The following is a 15326-nucleotide window of genomic DNA, read 5'->3' as shown; positions in this document are numbered from 1 at the left end:
CTGTTATAAAAAAAAATAAAATACCCCCAAACTGTACATATTATAAGGCTATATTTTTATCCTGGGGTTCTGGTGACACGTGCAAACCACTTGAGCTTTGCTTTCGTGGTTTATATTGCCACCAGAAACCCTTGATAAAAATACAGCTTTATATTGTACAGTTGGGTATAGTTTATTTTCTCCATATATCACAAACCGTGTTTTATTTATAAACATACACAAAGACACTTGTACATGCAAAGCAGTTTTTTTATTGAAGTAATTCTGAGATATCAATAATACTACATTAACTAAAGCACTGTAACACCATAATTTCTTGGTCAGCAAAGGCCCTTCTAAAGAGGCATCTATGAAAATATGATAAACGCATGAAAAAAAATCAGTATTTCCAGTATCAGTATTAACTTGGAATTTAAGATTCCCTTACTGAAAATTCCAGCTTTTGGTGGCTCGCAATTTCAGAGAAACCTTTCTATAGCACCTCAGCATTCAATGCTAACATCCCTCCAACCCTTTCTGCAGAGAGGCTAAAGGAAACAAAGCTTCACACAACAGAGAAACGGCAACGCTAACGGAAGGCTATTGCTGCTAACAATGCAACTACGATGAGCCCCATCCAATACTGTGCCCAAGCTGCACTCACCTAACCGCTTATTTCAAAAATCTCAAGCAACTTGCCAGCCTCTACAGCTCCACCTGCTTTTTGCAGTGATCACAAAAGCAAAATTTGTACTCCTGCCTCGAGGACTTCTTACAATCCAGAAAGAAAATCTGTGAACAAGGAACTCAACAGCCACCTCCCCCTGGCTGCTCTTCGCCACACACTGCGACGTGGGCTTTACTCAAAAACCATTTCAGCAGCCAGACACCAGTGGGTGGGAGCCCTGGCATGGGGCTGCCCGGGGACACGCTGGCCGCATGGCCCCTCGGCCACCCAGAAGCATCCTCAGAGGGATGCCTGAGCCTCGCGTTTGCCATGCCTCTCCCATTCTCTCATCCTTGCTTTAATGGACATTAAATATAGAACAGAACAGAACCAGGGATGAGAACAAAATACATGCACAACCAGCCTGGACTGCTGCAGTCATTCTGCTGTAAAATGTAAAAACAAGAAAGGGCATACGAGCTGCATCCCTCAGGACGCATCCTGCTTTTTTAATATAGTGGTGCCACCACAGATTCCACTTCGGATGTTGCATTATATTTATATGTCACTCAAATATTTACCATTTTTCTGAATTCTGCTGGGTGCTCTGAGAGCTCGTTATAAGCCAAGTTGCTGCAGTTGTGTGCCTTGGCTGTCGAGCAGCTGTGGCTGAGCCACATCAATCTGCTAACTTCTCTTTCTGGAGCTTCTCGTGTGACAAAAGCCACTCTTTCATAAGGTTTCCTCCTCCATAGTTGCCGATCTGCCCGCTGCTGCAAATCACCCTGTGGCACGGTATGATAATCGGGATCTGCAAAACACACAAAAATAAGAAAGGAAGCAAAGGGTGAAGCAAAGGGGAGTGGAAGCAGAAGACCGGTGTGAAGAAGGGCTACAAACAATAAATCAGCTACTAAAGCAGCATTTGACTTCCATTGTGCTAGCAGTGGCATGGATGTAAACATCCAGGTTAAAGACTGTGCTGGAGATTCCTGTCCACCTGTGAGGAGGATGCAGGAGTGTTGCACCAAGAGCTCTTTTCTATCTGAGCCTGTCTCCCTCAGGGTACAGACTATCCTGCAATGCTGATGGGCTCTGATGACCACCCAGCAGTTAGGGGAAAGCATTCAGAGAAATGCTATTACGTAAAAGTGATACAATGTCTTAAAATAGGTAAAACCCATGCATAAAACACCCTATGTAAAATCTTCTATGGAAGAAGTGCATGTTCAGGCCCCAGAACTGCACTGCATTGGCCTGCACCTAACGATATGAAGTTAATGGGATGAATTACGGTTGTGTTGCCCATGTTCTCAAGTGCACAGGCAGTCACTTCCCACCCAGCAGGGACACTGCGTGACCCTACACACACTGAGAGCAGAACCACCCCCAGCTCCTGGCTCTGGGGACACTGAGCAGCCAAGGCATGGAGCCACGCTCCCTGGGGAGGGCAGTGCTGAGCATGCTGATGTGCAATGCCCTTCCCCTTGGAGCTCTGCTCCTGCCAGGCGATGCCTCTGTACAGGCAGCATTTAGGTTGGATGGGATGTTTCAAGGGATAAAAGAGAATCATTTAAGACCACGTGGGCATCTGTGCATTTGCAGAAGCTCATTTTCACAGAACGAGACATCTACAGCCAGTGCCACCTCAAAACATACACATGGAGATACAGGGCAATTATTAACAACCACATCAGGGTTAGAAGAGGCTGCTTTCCTGCAAAAGAAACCTCTGAAAACACGAGAGCAGCACTTCCATGAATGAGCTCCGTGAGTTTCAGCTCCTGCAGCCAATTCCTCTTCCCTCTAAAGCACCTCAATGTGCTCTGCTGAAAAATTCCATATAAGAACAAGGCATTATTTATTATTTAACAGCAAGTCAATCCAAAATGGGTTTTGAATTTTTAAAACCTACAACAGGAGAGATTTAATTCACACCTAGCCAATTTAAGAACTTCTTCTCATGCCTCCTCCTTTGTATCATTTATAGCCAAATGCCAGGGATTCTGAAAAATCAATGCAAGAAGTTACATAATGGACTGGTAATACAGAGAAGTACATAAACACACTTTTTTTTTTTTAATCGCAGGTGATTATCATAGTTGAAATACACATCATAAAAAATGTAATACATCATCTTTAATCACACAGTGTGTGTTCTGGTAACTACAGAGTAATTCAATTGCAATGACAGAACTGTGAGAAGAATAACTTACTAAAAGTATGGATATTTTAAGTGAAAGTACATCCATTTATCTATACATACACATGCACAAACTCTAGACAGTCCTGTCTTTTTCCCATCTCATATTTATTTCAGTAAAGCTCCAGCTGTGCTTGCATTTGAGCCAAAGACTCAGACCCCCGGACAGCTACAGGCCAGACCTTGAGAAACTATTTTAGGGTAATTCTTTTGTTATATATTAGTAATTTAGATGGCTGAAGTTTTAAATCTCAATCTGAGCCCAAAAGCCATCACATTAAAATGGAATACACATAGGTGCTCATTGTTAATCCAGGTTTAATAACAAATGCTTCTAATAGCTGCTTTATTTGGACTTAGCGGTGCCACGAGTGAATCAGGCATCCATGACAACTCCAGTGAGTCCCAATAAAACCTCTCCTCTAGACCCCACTCACCACACTTCTTTAAACATGCTGTTTCCACAAGTGTTTTCTAATTCTTTTTGTTTGGAGTTTTCTCAGGTGTTACAAGCCACTTGCACCAGTTAGCACAAGCAGATTTTCTTGCATGACAAAGCAATCCCAAGCCATAATAATAAACTGTAAAAACTCTCCAAGGTTAGATTGCAATTCTTTAAAAATATAAAGAATGTATCAGGGTGTTTTGATGGTAAAGACACAAATCTTGCTGTGGATAGGGGCCAAAAGCTCTTTCTGAGCCAGCTCCCTGTGACTGCTCAGGCAGCAAAAAGCCAACAGACTGTTTGCTGGGAATTTGGTCACAGAAATAAGCCGACACATTTCTTGAAGCACTTTCTGCTGTTAAATTGTGTTAGGAAATGGAAGGTGAAAAAAAGAAGTACTGCATCGTGCAGAGGAGCAATGCCATCTGCAGCCAGGTTGTCAGCGCACTCTGTGGGTCTCAGGTTTCCCATGATGGCTGCAGGGCAGGTCCCAAAATCAGGGGTGTGTGGCTGAGCTGATCAGCATCACATCGAACATGGAAATCTGGCTTGGGTGGTTTGGAAAGAAATGGGGAATCTCATATTTCTGCTGGGTTGCTCTCCTGTTGCAATGGAGTGCACGTATGTTGAATTGACTTTGTATCCTACAGGAAAGGCAATCAATGCATTCTTAGAAAGCACCAACTCTTCTTGCAGAGAATCATAGAATGGCCTGAGTTGCAAAGGACCACAGTGCTCATCCAGTTCCAACCCCCTGCTGTGTGCAGGTCACCAACCAGCAGCCCAGGCTGCCCAGAGCCACATCCAGCCTGGCCTTGAATGCCTGCAGGGATGGGATGAGCATCCACAGCCTCCTTGGGCAACCTGTTCCAGTGCCTCACCACCCTCTGGCTCAAAAACTTCCTCCTAATATCCAACCTAAACCTCTCCTGTCTCACTTTAAAACCATTCCCCCTTGTCCTATCACTATCCACTCTCCTAAACAGGTGTAACCCCCCTTGTTTACAATCTCCTTTCAAATATTGGAAGGTTACAATGAGGTCTCCCCAGAGTCTTCTCTTCTCCAAGCTAAACAAGCCCATTTGCCATGCTATGGGAGAGAATAAGCAGAGGAATTGATGAACCTCCTTTCTAGGGCAGATGTTGAGAAGTCAGAGCTGCAGAAACACCGCTTTAATGGCTGTAGCTGGAAAACACAGCCACCAGGATGAAGGGTATGAAATAAAGCATCTTCCATGCTCGAAATAAAAAATTTCATACCAAGTTTGTCCTAACACATGCAAGCACATGCCTCATCCTCTGTAGCGCCGGATACAAAAAAAAAAAAAGCGCTACAAAGGCCGTATGGTCTCTGTAATTTAAAAATATTGAACATTGCTTCAGTTTGGCTTAATTGTGATGACAACTTTCAGACTACTAAAATAATTAAACCTGCTAAAATTTATTAGGGCCCTAAGGACATTTTAGAGGGAGAACTACCCTAGTCTGGAGCTTTAATGCCTCGGCTACATTTAATGTAATTTTTATCAATAACCAAGCAGCTCATAATATTATAGCTCCACTGAAATCTTCACGCTGTGAAATCTAATTCATCTAATATACGAATCCATCACTTACACAGACCCTATCTCAAACGCTATAAAACTTCCAAACCCATAGATTTGTCTCCAACAAAAATAACATGAAGGGGCCCTTCAATCAATAGCAGAATCCCTCTGATTCGGGCACCAGCTGAATATTTTCTCCAACTTTGCTTTTGTTCTTCTGGGTAGAGGCCCACAAGGGAAAGAGCTTGTTTTCACTCGCAGCCTCATCAATACCTAAATCCTGGTGAACAAGTGACACTGAGAAGCTGTAATCAATAGCTCCCTGTGCGTTTTTTCTTCTGGTCAAATGGTTCAGCACTACTGACAGCCCTGACACTCAGAACATGATGCTAAATCTTTATCAACAGCCATCTGGGTGACTGGCAGAACAAGACTCGGGTGGTCATTAACGCTCATGGCAATCTGTGAATAAACTAACTCCTCAATAATGCGTTTGTTTAGAAAAAGGTGGGGAAAAAAACTCCCTGCACAAGGTATTGATTGCCTTTGAACTGCATTTAGCAAATTCCATCTGAGGATGAAGCAGTGCAGCGCTCCGGCGCGGTGCTCCGCTTGTTAAGAGTTTTCAATTTGACGCCATGGAAAACCGACCGTCCTATTATACTGCCTGATGGACTGGAGACTTGCAGAAAGCTGCCAAACTGTCAAAAATAGATCAGCCGGGCCATAATGGAAACAGCTGAAATATCAAGTTATAACATACAACAAGAATCACACTTAGCAAAAAATAATCTTTCAGTTTGCTCATGTCCTATTGCTTTTGCTTCCCCTATTCCCTCACAGAAACAAATACCGTAATGCGAACCAGCATGGGTCCATCTTTATTGCAAGCCACCTAAGGAATTAATGCACAAGTGGTTTTATGTGTTCGCAACATTTCAGATCCATACTTCACAGTCTTCTCATAAATGCACAATTACTCCTTTCACTCTCAAATGTTTAAACTACTTTGGCTGAATAATATCCCTGACTTTCCACAGCTCGATCTCAGCATCATGGCAGACACTTAGCTCGGCTTTAACCTAAACAATAACACCACTGGATCGAATATAAAAAACGTATGTAGCTATTACTGCTGCTAACAGAGCGCTGAAGACGTCTTATTTAAGCCACAGAACAGTCATTTAGGATGGCCTTGGACTAATCAGCCCAACATTCGCCATTTCCCATGAGTCTCTGTGATTTCTTTTTGATCCTCCTATACTAGTCTAATGAGATTTTTAATTGAACTTTATGGGTTCCCTTTGAGGACCACAGACCTTGCAGTCAATCTGAACCGCAGTAAAGTATTTGAAGTTTTTCCTGCAAAAGGTGAGCCATCCCCATCGTGTCCTTGGCATAAATTGAAGCAAGAATGTCGCATCTTTCAGCTGCTGCTGGCACCTCTTCCACCTTCTCATAAATTTGAAGGTCATTGTATGAATTATGGGAAGCAACCCCACTACAAAGGGAAACCTGTGGAATGTACACTACCAAAATTAAACACCGACCTATGATTTGTAGAAGGGAGAAACATGGTACTTCCTGGAAAAACACTAAGATACACAATTTCATCGCAATATTTCACTAACAGCACAATGTCTGCATCCAGCTCCACTTTATTTCAAGCCCTCATTTTTACCTGTATGGCTGTCCTCATTAAATCACGATTATAATACAGTCACCATGCTACAACTTAGTCCTTTAAGCAAGGAAGCATCTCAAGGTGCAAACAACTCAACAATTTTGCATAGCTTCTGCAGCGATCGTTAATAACAGCATTCACTAAAGCTTCAGTTTCTCTCCTGTGAACAAAACCCACTAATCTGTTGCTTAACAGAACATCACCTTTCTGCTACAGTTTGAAGCAAACACTACTCAAATCCGGAATTTATATCTGGAAGCTCACGTTACAGGTGGAGCAGTTGCTAACACCACAGTTCTTTGCTGAACTCTTTGCTGCTGTTTTAATGATGCTGTGGTTCGCATGACGTGTTCAGTTTAACGATCTGTTGAGGTAGATTTAAAGCCCAATATCTCATCTGATCAACAAACTTCAAGTGTGTTTATACATGAAAATGTTCACAGGTATTCCAAAATTCAATACATGCAGCACACTGCCGTATAAACAAGCATAACGTCTAATGGATTTAAGCTTCTAAGCTCCATAAAGAAGTATACAGTGATATTTTAAGTGTATATCAGCTTTTCATAGGAAGCAGTTCATATGAGCAGCATAAAGATGCGTTCCGTCAATACACCGTATTGCACTTGACAATACAAACTATTTTAATATGATGGAATGCTTTCCAATATAATCTGGTGTACATTAAGAGAAGGTAATACAATGCAAACCTGCAGGAAACAGTTCTCAAAGAATAACAATACAGTGTTGTGCAAAAGGATACGTAATTGCTATTGCCTAGAAATGTACCCTGCTTTGCCCTCAGGCTGCAGTGGAGCAGCAGCATCCAAAGCAGCGGTAACAGCAGGTTGTGGTGTGAAAATCCCTGCTTTTTCCCCCGTGAGGAAGGATGAAAATAGTTCTGAAAATAGACAGCAAAGCTACTGCAATTTGTTCTTAAATGGGATCCTATCTTATTTTTGTTATTTCCCATCCCTTGCTATGGCTAGAGTGGTTTCTGTCCCCAGAACGTTTTTAATTGTAGTATAGATACTAATGTATAGCTTCAGGGAAAAAAGAGCTCTATTAATATAATGCTACTCCAATATTTCATAATAGAAAGCAACCTGATGATACCATAATGACATCCTTGCCTGTTCCAAAACACATTTTTATTACTAGACAACTCCTGTAGTTAATCTGTAATTTCATGCATGTTCCACGTGCAGTCACAAATACACTCCTCATGTACTTCACTGGGAGCCCCTTTTCACCATGTATTTTCCATACAAATCTTCTGCGATCCTTCAGACCTATGAGTCATGAAGTGCAGCCTGACTATGCATAACATGCAGATTGATTTTATGAATGAAACAAAATACAAAGACAGTATGTGGTGGCAACGTGAAAAGCCCCCACCTATATTATTTTCGTATGGAGAGCCACCAGCTTTTCTGAAAACAGGTTCCTGAATCTGCTTTACAACTACATGTTGCAGTCTTCTATGTATCTCATTAAAGAAAAAAACTGGGAGAACTGAATGCAGAAACAACAGAGAAGGTCAAAGATTAAGGCAGGTGTAACGCTGGAGAGGCATTTGGGTATGGAAAGAAACATGCTGCTAAGGGCAAGTGCTAATGAGGGAAAATACGGTGGAGAATGGCCAAAAAAGGCCGCAATGATATTAACAGAAATCTAAGTGGTTGGGTTTTTTTTGTTTTTTTTTTTCCCCTACTTTTTTTAAAGGCAAGGAAGGAGGGAATATGCAAAGCCAGGCACAGGGGCACTCTCCTCCCTCACTCTCCCTCTCCTTTGCACAGTGACAAAGCAGTCCAGCAGAGTGAGGAACCAAGTTCCCTCCTCCTGCCTCCTGCAGTGCACTGATATTCTCATTGCAGTCCACACACTCCCTAATTCAAGACTGAGCTTCCTCCAAGGGGATCCAAACACGGCCCAACCAGTGGGCCCACGTGTAGCAGCAGTGATTCTCCCCAGTTTCACTTAGAGTGATCAGTGTGTTTCTGGTGCATAAGTAACATCTGAAAATCCAGACCCTGACAATCAAAAAGGAAAGATAAATACTGGGAAAACAGATGAAGAGAGTGTGTACTTTAGCACATGGTCTCTCCTAAATTAACAGGACTAACCCAGAGTTACTCTCAGTTCAGGTGACCCACCTCTACCTATCTAATGGAGAAATGGCATTTACATCTTATCTCCAGCGCACAGGAAAAGACTATGTTAAAAATCCAGGTGTGTATAATTGACGTGAATTAAAATCCCTCCTCTTCCACACTTTTAGAAGTCCATCTCTAACAGCAACCCATCCCATCCAGCAAGGCTTCTACAGCTCCTCATGTCCTGACAAAGGATGTTGGTGCTGGGTGATAAGAGATTTCCCTCCCCCAGTATGTAAGAAAGTTTGAGAGCAACAAAATACATATAGGCTGATGAATTAAAAGACGTGCAGTGTTCCTCTTCCAAACCTAACACCATAAATGGTAGGGCATAAATCACATTAAACTGGGTTGTGCATTATTGCTGATTAAAAACACTTACTGACCTTATTACTACTCATGGTAGACCAGTTTTCATAGCAGATAAATTTAATCTAATGACATTTAGCCCAGAAAGCTCTCTAAATCCACCATCTTCCATCAACTTTATTTGAGAGTTGACACGAACTTACAGGATTGCTCCTCATTGCTCCTCCCACCGCTCTTGCTGCTCGGCTGTTGCCTGCTCGCTCTGCTAATTGCTGGTAAGAAATGGCCTCTCCAAACTTCACTTCCCTCAGCAGGGTCCACAGCACCTCTTTGGTGAACGAATCTGCAAATAAAGACAGGACTGTTGGTATGTATGCATGGCTGGATAAACAAGGAGACGAAATACTCCAAGCACCCAGTGTGAAGCATAGCCTCAATGGCAGCCCTCTAATTTAAATTTAAACAGCCCTAAGATACCGTCCTGTTATTGTGTCCCATATTACTATATTTAAATACATGATTATTAGAAAGAGCGCTTCAAGTAACCGATCACTATAAAAAAGGATTTAGAGCTTTGATTTTCCTATATTTTTAATTTGCTTCAAGTACAATTATCCTGTTAACACATACAATGCGGTTTTTCCATTAAATTGGCAGAGCATAAATTAGCATAGAGTCAAATTAAAAAGGGAAGAAATAACCGTCTCTACCTATTTCACAGAGCCCTCGCATCTCCAGCTAATTTCCAACTTCAGCTGGGACACATGGCAGAAGAAGCCCTAGAGCCAGTGGACCCATATTATCCTGGCTGACTGCATTTTATAGCCGAGCCCCCCAAGCTACTGCTCAGCATTCCAGACATTACAAAACGTAAGGACTGGCTGCGACCTTGAATGTACGGCACATCCTTAATGACACGGGGCTCTGAAAAAAAAAAATAATGTACCTTCCATTATTTTAATCTTAATTCACCAGCAAATTGCTTCTAAGCATTCCAATTGCTGAAATAATGAATAAGCAAATGCACGAGCTTCGTTCTGTAGTTCAGGGTTTTACCTTCCTAGCCCAGGACTGGTTGACAAAAGGACAACCAATAGCTGCTCTTAGTAGGGTTTGACACCGATTGCTCTTCCAAGTAGAAACTCAGCAGATCTAACTAGTGAATAACTCAGAGGAGTGAGCTGGTAAAGAAGAAAAAAAAAAAGAAAGAGGCCCTCTGCTCTGTTGTGGAACTCACTCCACTCGTTTGGCAGAGAAACAAACGGATTTGCAACATTTCCCTTCTTTAGTTGTCAAAAAAAGACACTGATTATGTTACATAGCGAAATGTGATTTTGTTCTTAAAGGAAACCCATACACCGTTATGGATGTGTTAAATAATAAAAATCACTTCTTAACTCAACGGAATGATAATCACTTCATTGAAAAAATCTGTTTAGTCTTTATTATAACATTAAGCAAATTAAACATCAGCATAATCCAGGTGATACGAGAAAAGGGTCATCAAAGAAATTAACTTTGTTGTTCATTAATTTACATGGATTAGTAGAGGGCAAAGAGATAGCAAATCTGCTCCAGTTTTTTATGATATAATTTCAAACTGTACACCATTTGTGGCAGTAGGGTGACTTTGGGGTTAATCAGACTGATTTGTCCTTTTAATTGCTTTCTATTCAAAGAAAATTCATTAGATAATGTTCTCTTCAAAATTCATGAATCAATTTAACTGAAGAAACCACATTAACAGCTTTGGGTTCATTAGCACAAGCAGTTGTGTTACTAGCTGATTGCTAGGAGGGTTTCCTTAGGCAAACAGATTTTGTTTACCGTCATTTCTTCAGATAGGTTTCTTTCAGACCAAGTCATAGCTTCTTATTTTTGTTACCTCTCCTCAAGCCAGCGAGATCCGTGCTGACCTGAGCACTTGGGGGCTCGGGGAATCCCTGCCTGGTGCCCTCCCCAAGGCACACAGCATGCAGGGAGTGCACGCTGCTGCTGTGCCCTGCTCCCCTGTGGAGCTGGTGGCAGCGAGGCACCCACAGCATCCCACTCCTGTGCCATGAGCCAGGTGGCAGGATCACACAATCATTCAGGTTGGAAAAGCCCTCTGAGACCCACAGCCCACCCTCTCAGTGCCACATCCCTGCGGCTCTGAACACCTCCATGGATGGGGACTGCCCACCCCTGGGCAGCTGTGCCAGCGCCTGGCCGCTCTCTGAACAACAAATTGTTCCTAATACTCAACCTGATTCTCCTCTGGTGCAATGTGAGGCCATCACTCTCATCCCATTGCTGTTACCTGAGAGCAGAGGCCAACCCTCCACTCAGGGCACTGTAGAGAACCTTAAGGTCTCTCCAGAGCCCCTTTTTCTCCAGACTGTACAACCCCAGCTCCCTCAGCTGCTCCCCATGAGACTTGTGCTCCAGATCCCACAGTTTTGTTGCTTCCTCGGGATGAAGCAGTACTGGGAGCACAGCAGCAGGAGCCCAGCATGGCCATGGCCAACCTGCTGAGCATCCTGCAGCCCACTACAATGAGGCATCATGGAACCAGCCTGTCTCGACATGCAGGACAGATTATCTTCCAGAGACAGCGCATCTGTCATCAGAGAATACGTACTCTATCCATACTGACATAAAACACCAGAAGTTATAGTTCAAAATAATGAAATATTTAGCAATCATGCACATCATTTTATAAACGTATCTGAAAACTCAATTTCATCCTGTAGGGAGCAAATGCATTAATTAGTTTAAGCGGCTCTAACAGACACTGCCAAATACTGTTATTAAACTGTCTGCAAGTGTTAGTGCCTGTAAGCACAACCTTCCCAAATTAGATGGCTGAACTTTCACCAATTTCCAACGTGTGCCAACATTTTATGCTGCTAAGTATCATTATAAAATGCTGTAAAATCCGCACATAAAAATTAACGCCCACGTTTGCTCTACGGAAACACTCAATGCAGTGTGAATTTCGCCTGGCTGCTAACTGGGGAGGCAATGTAGGCAGAGCAGAGGCTGAGTTGCATCCGCAGGACCATCACTCCACGTCCCCAGGCCCTTCAGTGCCCTTCTGCCAACATAAGGAGTTATGGTTCACACCGAGATCCCACCACTGCTGGACGCTGCTGCTCAGTGAAGTATCAGCAGTGTGTTGGATCCTGTATCAGGATGAACACCTCCCAAACTTCCATGGAATCAGGAGCTGCCAAAGGGGCAGGCGGACACATCTGTCAGTTCTGCCAAGTGCACTGTAAGTTGACCAAAGTAATGCATCATCAAGCCAAGCTGACCTGAAATTAGCACTTAAAGGACAGTTATCAGTCTCTAAAATGTGGAGATATAGGTCAGATGCGATGAGGAAATCCTTCATGCACAAGCAGTGTGGCCCTAGCACTGCTGCCCAAAGCTGTGGGTGCCCATTGCAAGAGGTGCCCATGACCAAGGCTGGGCCCTGGGAGCCTCAGCAGGTGGGGGCACTTCCATGATGACAGGAAGGGGCTGGAAAAGTTCCAACCCAACCATTCTGTGGTTCTGTGTTCCTATGAAAGGAGGGACTTACACTGGATCTGCTGCTAAAGCCCAGCTGCTTCAGGTCGCTCGCAGCAGCCTTAGGCCTTAATTCTCCCTAATAAACTCACTCCATCTGCATGGATAAGAGAGGGAAAATCAAATTTGCTTTAACCCTGGTGCATCATAACTTCTTTCCCACCTAATTGGAGGTGGAAATTAGCACAGAGCAGTGTGGCACAGCAGCACTCAGGCAGTGGTTGGTAATGGGAGCAGACAGCTGGGTGCTGCGGGCAGCAGGGACAGAGCCAATGGTGACAAGGGTTGGCCATGGGTTTGCCTCTCCTACTGCAGACCTGGGGGCAAGAGAGGTTCAGAAGATGCACCTTCTGATTTTACCTCGATTTTAACAACTAAAGGCCATTTCCCCCCCTCCTCAATAATCTTTGCTACTGCTTTTCTGTTTTATTTTTTCTTCTTTCCTTTTTCCAAGTGTTTTTGTCTGTTTGTTTTGTTTTGTTTTTTTTTTTTTTCAAATGCAAAGAAACAAACAGCACTCAGCCCTTCTCACGACCTATTCCTGTGGATAGGAAATGCAACTGCCTTGGATAATTTTTGTTTTTATCCTTATCTGTTTTCACCATAATTACCACAGTTAAAACTGTTGCAGGATCACTACACGGTTGGGCTGCAATCATTAGTTGCTGTTCAAATATTACTGGAAGTGTAGTTTAGACAGTGTGGTGACAGCCTGTAAAAATTGTCCATATGCACCATTACAACAGAAAAAAATAAGATAAAATTGCTTAAAATCAGAGTTGTTGCAAACATTTTGGCAAAGAAGAGACTCTGAACTTCTACTGCTGCCATCTTCATGAGTGATATTAACGTATTACAGAGACAGAATGCACCTTCCTGTGAATATTAGACCCTATGGCTGCTGAAATAACAGAAGCAAAGCTGAGATCCTGGCCATTTTCCATGACTGATTTTTATGAATGAAGATGTAAAGATACCCAAATTACTTTAGAGTATTTACACATTTCTGAATGTAAACAAGCAACTATCAAACGTACAGTTAAAAGTATAGTTATAAAAGTGGAAAAGTTTTAACAAAAAAACCTTATTTAACATGAATAGGTAAATAAGGGTGAGATGTGAGCAATATTCACCTGGGCTCTACCCACCAACAGGGGCTTACAATTACTTGACGTTGTTTCTAGCCCCTATTTGCTGAATTAAATCATTGATTGATACACATCAGGCACAGCCCACATGAAAAGCATGGGATGCAGCAGAGCCCCTGATGGCACGGCGTAGGTGCTGTCCCTCAATTGCCCACAGGTTGCAGTGCTCTGCCTTCTGAGCAGGCGTGGGAAGTGCCAAAACGTGGGGAAGGGGAGTGCTTTCCCAATGCATTCATGTGTGTTTGCTTTTATACACAATACAAAATATCGACATATCTATAACCCATAAGCATAATGCGTATTTACATCGCTTAGGTGAAGAATTTATCAATTGTATTTTAAAAAAATCTGGATAATGTTCACACTGGTGGCCACAGAGTGGCCACGCTATGATAAAACCCAATTAATGGGAACTGTTTCTGATCTGTAGTTTAACACAGTTTTAAATGCAGTTCCCTTCAGACTACTGAGGGGTTGTAGGGCCAAATTCTATCCTTAGAAGCAAGTAACTCTCTCTGGACTTAATCCAGCAGTATTTCTTCAGGTTAAACTCGCTGGAAGTCAGTGGGTGTTTTACTTGAGTAATAACTGTTATTCTGACCCATTTTTGAGCAGTAGTTTTAACAGCAGCTTCCATGCACTTACCAGAACAGAGTACAATTTTAGAGCTAATGGAAATGAGCAGACGAGCCTGATGCTCAGTGCCAACCCTTTACATCCCCTCCCTACACCACACTGCAAACTGCCCCAGAATTCCACTTCCAAGCCCAAGCAAGCCTCTGTGCAAAATAATAACTCCTTACATATTAGCAACTTCAGCTAAGCTAAAGATCCAAGCAGGACTTTCTGAGTGCCACGACATCCCTGAACAGGCTGCGACTTGGGCTTGGAGTCCATGGACCAATGAGATGAAGGAAACTGCAAAGCAATTGACAACTCCCCCTTGGGCTGTGGCACAGACCATGTCATTGCACAGCATCCCTGCCAGGTGATTTGTGCAGCTGTTTGTAGCAGCAGTGCAGTTAAATGAAGGAGCCACCTGATTATTCTCTGAGCTGTAGGTGATACACTGAGCTGCAATTGCTACAGGTGAGGAGAACAAATGCTCCGGATGAAGAGACAGAAAAAAACCAACAGCCTTTTCCCAGCCAAAAGCATGCAGTAGGCAAGTCTTACATTGCAGAATGGATGGAAGCAAGAATAAAAACAACTTATTTTTCTCTGACACCAGTTCTATGCTGATTCCTTGGAATCCATCCCGTCTTCCTGCACTACAAATTCCCAATCAGACCTGCACTTGACAAACTGGAGAGCTTCTTCCTTGGCCTCAGCATTATTTCCTCATGTTTCCTTTTCTCTCTGCCACAGCCCCAAGAGCAGTGTGACCTGACGATGCTAAATCACACTTTAAGCAGAAGTGACTTCCTTCAATTAGCATTACCGACTGGTAGCAATCAGCTCAAGCAACAGCTCTGCGTGGCCTGGCCCAGCCCATGGGATGGAGCAGTGCTATTCCCCTCTGGAGCTTCATTCTCCTTTTGGGCCGGCCATTCTGGGTTGCTGTGTATAGTCTGAGAACTCATAGGAAGAAGAAATCTGTCAATAGCACATGGCCTCTGGTCATGGTTTCTCTCTA

General features: G+C 43.0%; 1 protein-coding gene across 2 annotated transcripts in view; it reads right to left on the bottom strand.

The window, feature by feature from the left end:
• Nucleotides 1-231: 231 nt before the first annotated feature.
• Nucleotides 232-15326, bottom strand: part of MGMT (O-6-methylguanine-DNA methyltransferase) — a 35791-nt gene continuing 20696 nt past the window's right edge. For both annotated transcript variants that reach the window (XM_019617923.1, XM_010714954.3), the window contains 2 exons: nt 9194-9333; nt 232-1457 (listed from right to left, as the gene is read on the bottom strand). In XM_019617923.1, coding sequence (XP_019473468.1) covers nt 1326-1457; nt 9194-9333 — 272 coding nt within the window. In that variant the 3' untranslated portion in view covers nt 232-1325. The remainder of the gene's footprint in view (nt 1458-9193; nt 9334-15326) is intronic.

The sequence above is a fragment of the Meleagris gallopavo genome, chromosome 8 (assembly GCF_000146605.3).
Source record: "Meleagris gallopavo isolate NT-WF06-2002-E0010 breed Aviagen turkey brand Nicholas breeding stock chromosome 8, Turkey_5.1, whole genome shotgun sequence".
Classification (NCBI taxonomy): domain Eukaryota; kingdom Metazoa; phylum Chordata; class Aves; order Galliformes; family Phasianidae; genus Meleagris; species Meleagris gallopavo.
Note: the sequence above shows the minus strand (reverse complement) of the source record. Positions and strands in the feature narration are given on the sequence as shown.